The sequence below is a fragment of the Poecilia formosa genome, unplaced genomic scaffold (genome assembly GCF_000485575.1).
Source record: "Poecilia formosa unplaced genomic scaffold, Poecilia_formosa-5.1.2 Scaffold3, whole genome shotgun sequence".
Taxonomy (NCBI): domain Eukaryota; kingdom Metazoa; phylum Chordata; class Actinopteri; order Cyprinodontiformes; family Poeciliidae; genus Poecilia; species Poecilia formosa.
Genome location: NW_006799942.1, coordinates 4,288,525 through 4,294,363, shown reverse-complemented (window position 1 = coordinate 4,294,363; position 5,839 = coordinate 4,288,525). Strand labels below are relative to the sequence as shown.

Sequence of the window (5,839 nt, the reverse complement as noted above, 5' to 3'; positions counted from 1 at the left end):
TATATATCGAAGGGTTTTGAATATTTTAGCAAAGCCTTTTCTTAATATTATTATGAATATCATTACTGTTGTCAATAGGATGCTTTAGCTCCATACCAGCACATCGAGAAAGATCTGAAGAGTTTGAAAGAGGTTGTTGAGATGAAAAATCAGCAGATTCACCAGCAGGAGAAGAAGATCTCAGACCTGGAGAAAGTGGTAGGCTCAAATAGGCCTTCTAAAGGCACAGTCTATCAACCTTTGCACGCCAATGACGGATGCAGAGCTTTCTGGATTCCGATGATGTTGAGTGTTTGGTTAATTAAAGGTTGCACCTCTGTTGCATTCTGAATTTGAGCAGGCTCAAAAGAACGTGTTTCTCGAAGAGAAGATCCAGGTTCTGCAGCAGCAGAATGAAGATATGAAGGCTCGTATCGAGATGAACCTTGCTACGTCCAGGTAAGACACATCTGGAAAGCATTGTGAATCACATTTACTGATAACTGAATGAAATTGAGTCTGTTATCTGAAGTGCTATCTAAACTATTCCTTTGAAACCTTCAAGGTTACGGTGAGTTGAATAAGCTTGACTTCTGATCCAGGCTCAGTATGGCTCACTAACACTGGTGTTGAAATAGGCTGACTTTCAGCATTCATGTTTAGATTAAATAAGAAAGCACTAAAAGTCCAACTTCCAATATAATTTTCTGGGCTTAAACGTTGGAGCCATGACGAACCATGTGGCAATATAAAAGACGTCCATGACCGTCCGCTCGTTTTAAGGGGTTGGTTTTTGTGCTTGTTGGTTTCATTGGGTTAGCTCTAACATTACATTGCATTTCCTGTTTCATGCAGTCATTTATCCTTCCCCATACAGGCAACTGACAGAGGAGAACGCCAACCTGCACGAGTCTGTGGAGAAGGAGAGCACCGAGAAGAAGCGCCTGAGCCGCAACAACGAGGAGCTGCTGTGGCTTCTCCAGACCAGCCCCATCATGTCCCCGGCCTCGTCCCCGCTCCACCGCTCCTCCTTCTCCACCTCCCCCGTTCCCTCCTCCCCGCTGTTCTCCTCCTCGCCCTTGGCAGGGTGCGACTCGCCCACCCACTGTCACGGCTGTCCCAGGCAGGCCCAGTACTGCTCCCCGTCGCACAGAGCTGCCGTCAATCAAAACCTCTCTCCCGGACCGGCCACGCCCACTCACAGGGCGGCTTTCAATCACAACTACTCCTCCGGCCCGAACACGCCCACTCACAGGGCGTCGTCAGGTTGCTGTAACTCAAACACCTCTTTACAGAATTAAAAGCAGCTTTCAAAGCTCACACATTCCCCGTTTTTTCTTCAGCACTCCAAATCTTTGCTTTGTAGGCATGTATGGTGTTACAAAAAGAAAGTAACCAGAACCAGTTACCAGAATACTGTACAGACACTGTGAACCACTCTGATGGTGGTGTTCGTGATGCAGAGATTCTTTAAGTTGGATATACAAACACGAAAAAATGCTGGCTGCAACTGAATTTTCTGAATTTGAACAGCTCCTGACTGTTCCGTGTGTGTTCATGTCTTTTTAATTGCACACTGTAAATATTGTTAAATATTAGAACAGGTGTTGTTGATAGATAAACCTCCCCTGCATGTGTCCTGCATAGTGCAAATGTAGAAATGGAAATTACGCATTCAGTTCACCAGAATATGATACTTTGGTGTGGCAAAAACGCATTCACATGCCCACACACACGCACACGCACACACACACACGCACACACACACACACGCAGACACACAGGCATCCTCAGTAAAATAAGCTCTTCTCCATCAGAATAAGATGTGGAAGGAGAGTCAGTCCTCTCCTTTCATCTGGACTAAACAAAGCGCCTTAAACTTGGTCCTACCACCTCACCAGCAGAGAGTGACCAATGTTTTATTTATAAAGGACTTCGGTTCAAGAATTGGTTTGTAAATCGAAGCAAATTGCCTCCTCGAGTTCTATTTGAGTGTTTCTAATTAGCTCAGTGCTGATAGTTTAACCTCCGCGGAGCCATGTTACCTGCAAAATACTTTTGTATTTTTTACAGCCTTGCCAGGTCTTCCTTTACAAGACAAGCTCCTCTTTACTTCAGGTCCCTCAGGTCAACTTGCAAAATGGGTGTTTGCTGTTTTCTACGTACCTCAGTGGGAATGTGCAGTCTGTTGTGTCTCAACAACAGCAATCAGAACACAGCAGAACAGTTAATGGAGCGCTCAGAGCTAAGGGAAACCTCGTACAGGATTTATTGTTTTAACTGTTCTCTATTACTTTATAGTGCAATGTTTAACGGATTTATTTATTACATGTCTTTTGCTAATTAAGCAAGCATGTACTGTGAAAGTCTTCCAGTTTTAACGTAAAAAATGATTATTGCTGTGATCTATTTATTGATGCTGAAATGTTCAGAAAATATTTGTGTGTTTGTAAGTTTAAAAATATTTGTCATGGGACAGAAGTGGAATACAGATATATGAGCCCAGTAGAGCAGATAATCTGGAGAGCCCAACTATATTGTACATTACACTGGTTTGAATATGCAAAAGCATTCACATCCCTTAAATATTTTCACATTTTATGGCATCAACGCCCCAAACTTCTTTGTTTTTATAAGGATTTTATGTTATAGACCAACACCAAGTAGCCAGATTTACTCATCCATTTCAAGTAATTGTCCATTTTATTACTTTTTTTAATAAAATTGCATGATAGCTCAGCAAGGATACAATTGTGAACACCTACTTTCAAGTCTCACCGCTGACTCATATGGATTTAGGACTGGACTTTGATTGAACCATTCCAGCGCATGATTATCCGCTTTGATCTACACCATTTCAATGTTTAAAGTGCTTGTCTTTACCTTTTCCATTTTGAGATGATCAACAAAGCAGTATTCTGTGAGGTGTGCTATCCATTTAAGATTTTTTTTTTTTTTTTTTTTTTTTTAAGTTGAAAAGATCAGTTTTTGTTTCATTTTGCCCAACTTTGTGTTTGGTCTATCACAAAAATCCAAATAAAATACAGTAAAGTTTGTTGCTGTAGTGTGACAAAGAGTTCGAGGGGCTTGGATTCGTTCTGCTAGGCACAGTCGGTATCTGTGGTGCATGAATGCGTAGTGTTTTAGTTCATTGAGTGAACAGGGGACATGTTTAGAACAAACAGGGCATAAATTATTGGATTTGCCCATGGATGCAAAAAATTCTAGCTTAAACTTCGAGGGGACTGTCTTGTGTAAAATGCCTCTAAATTATGTAGGTAAAACAGAAAAAAAATGTGTTTACCTTTTGTGATGTGCTTAATTCGTGTAGATCTTGTAGAACCTGTATTTGTAGTACCTCTTCATCGCCTTTTTTGTAATACCCTTTAATTTACAATTGGCAATTCTTTTATACTTTTGCATACTAAAGGAAACCACACCATCCTAGAATGTCTCGTTCAGGGAAATCTGAGTTGCAATTTATAAGATTTTCTTTCTTTCTTTTGTACAGCTGCCCTGTAAAAACAATTTAAAAAGATTTCCTCCCCACCCCCCAAATTGTTTTACAAATCGGCAGAGCACACCACAAGCCAACTATTCCTATATAAAAAGAGTAAAGGTAAAAACTACATTTTGCCTTTTCACTATTTCAAATGGTGTGTTATGTCTGCTTCTTACAGTAAATTACCCTCAGGGTCATGATCTTTTGGTTGGCTTACAATAAGATACTGTACGCTACAGATCTTTATCCACAAAACTGAAACAGTTTAAACTTTACCCACTGTAAATAGATAGATCTAGAGAGTCAGTGTCAACAGTTTTACTACCAAGGGGAGCATGCATTTGGATTCGTAGTTATTATAGTCGTATTTACTGGTAAACCGACATTTGGGAATTGAAGTAGTCGGGTTTAATGGGGTTTTAATGTGGAGATCCGTTGCTGGTCATTACAAAAAAAATTCTCTTGAATACTTGCTCTGCAAAGAAAATGTAAAAAGATATTTACCAGCACACTTGATTTGAATGTTTCCAGCTCAGCAGGGGAGCTTCATTTAAACGTTATTGGACCAGGCTTTCAGTAACAACAATTCTCCAGTAAAGATGTGTGCAAAAGCCTTTAAAGTAAATAATAAATTCTTCTTTTTTTTTTTTCCTCAACGGTTTTCTGACAGAAAGTTTTGGACATTTATTTGGAAGGTAAAGCTATACTTCAGCCTAACTTTAGTGCATTTTCTCTCATCTTTCCCATGCTGGAGAGTTGCTAGCAGAAATTGGCCCTTGTGTCATGGATTACCAGTTAAAAGTTTATCACCACGGCTGAATTCAATGATTATTGTTCAAATGAGAAAAACTGCTTCTGGATTTTGAGAAGTATTTTAGAAATGCGGTTAAATTAATCTTCCTACCCCCTTATTTAATTTAAATGATGGATTGCTGCAGCAATAAAGGAGATATTTATTAGAATGCTTTTCACACATCTTTACCGGGGGTGAAAAAAAGCTATGGGAGATGTTGGTCTGTAACTTCTTTACCAGCACTTTTTGATGGTCTTGAAAAGAACTCTTTTCATTACACTTCAACTTTTTGTATGATGTGGACACAGGGTTGAATGCTCCTATCAGAAGAATGTCAATTGCAGTGTTTGAGAAATGTACTGAAATGGTCACAGTTCTTTTATTTCTTTTTTTCTACCCTGATGATTTTAAGAATGTCTGCACAATTGTAAAAAGGAAAAAAAAAAAAAAAAAAAAACACACACACACACAAAAAGAATGAGAAAAAAATACCAGTCAAAAACTGTTTCCAGATTGTTTGGGATTATTTTTCCTCACTCACACCACTAAAAGATTCCTCCTAAAGGTTCACCTCAGGTGCAAAAACTACAGTCTACCAGGATGCAACAAAACTATTGTTTACAAATGGCAGCATACAGTTCTGAATTTCAAAATAAATCTTTTGAATGGACTAGAGTCTCTAAACCCTAAACTGGTATTGTAAAGACCCTGCAATGTGTCCCGTGGACATTTGTGTCTCACTTTGCTCTGAATGTCAAAATTGTAATGATTGCATTTTGTAAAACTCTTTCATGCCATTTTGTTTACTAAAGAAGGACCTCTTTTGTGATCATTTTGTAGCAGCTATTGAATATGTAGCATTTGGTCAAAACTACTCACAGAACAGCGTGGATAATGAAATATATTTGGCGATGTTTTTAACACTCATGTTGGTTTCCAAATGCTACTGTAGCAAATGTGGCTTGTCAACCTTGAATTCAATGACTAAAATTTATAGAGGTGATCTTTAAAACTTTAGCTCCTACGGATTTTGATCCTGAGACAAGCTTTTTGGTGCTGATTGTATGTTTGAATGTAAATACATTTAGAACAAGAGTTGTGTGTCTTAGTGCACCGACAGAAATAGAAGCATGTTTTCTCAGCCTTTGCTGTCCTTGTTCTCCTTTTCTCTTCTTTGACCTCTCTGCATTGTCCATGGTTGGGTTGTAACTGTAGCGTGGGGAGACGTACAAGAGAAGGAAAAAGATCGTTCAACAATGTAATGTGAAGACAGTTTGTCGATGCTTTTGTTTGTCATTTATGGGGAGAGGACAATATTAAAGTGTTTAAGAAAAGGTAACAGTGTTTGTGCTATCTTTTCAGAATGAGTTTTCAGAATGAGTTCTGCCATTCAAGAATCTTTACCCAACTGCACCTCATATTCCTTACGATATCCAACTACAAGAGGATATTCTCTCATATGGCACTATATGAGAAGAGATATACAGTGCCAAAACATTCCCCTCTCACCCTCCGCGGGTGCTGTCTCTCTCTCTCTCTTTCATCCTCTGAGCTCGGGTCCTCTA

The 5,839-nt window shown here is 39.2% G+C and overlaps 1 protein-coding gene across 2 annotated transcripts in view; it reads left to right on the top strand.

The window, feature by feature from the left end:
• Positions 1 to 4,735, top strand: part of mtus2a (microtubule associated tumor suppressor candidate 2a) — a 41,822-nt gene extending 37,087 nt beyond the window's left edge. The window contains exons 14-16 of one of the 2 annotated variants that reach the window (XM_007555942.2): positions 79 to 198; positions 341 to 438; positions 857 to 4,735. In XM_007555942.2, coding sequence (XP_007556004.1) covers positions 79 to 198; positions 341 to 438; positions 857 to 1,280 — 642 coding nt within the window. In that variant the 3' untranslated portion in view covers positions 1,281 to 4,735. Of the gene's footprint in view, positions 1 to 78; positions 199 to 337; positions 439 to 856 lie in introns of both variants that reach the window. The other variant, XM_007555934.2, reaches the window with a different exon arrangement.
• Positions 4,736 to 5,839: the final 1,104 nt, after the last annotated feature.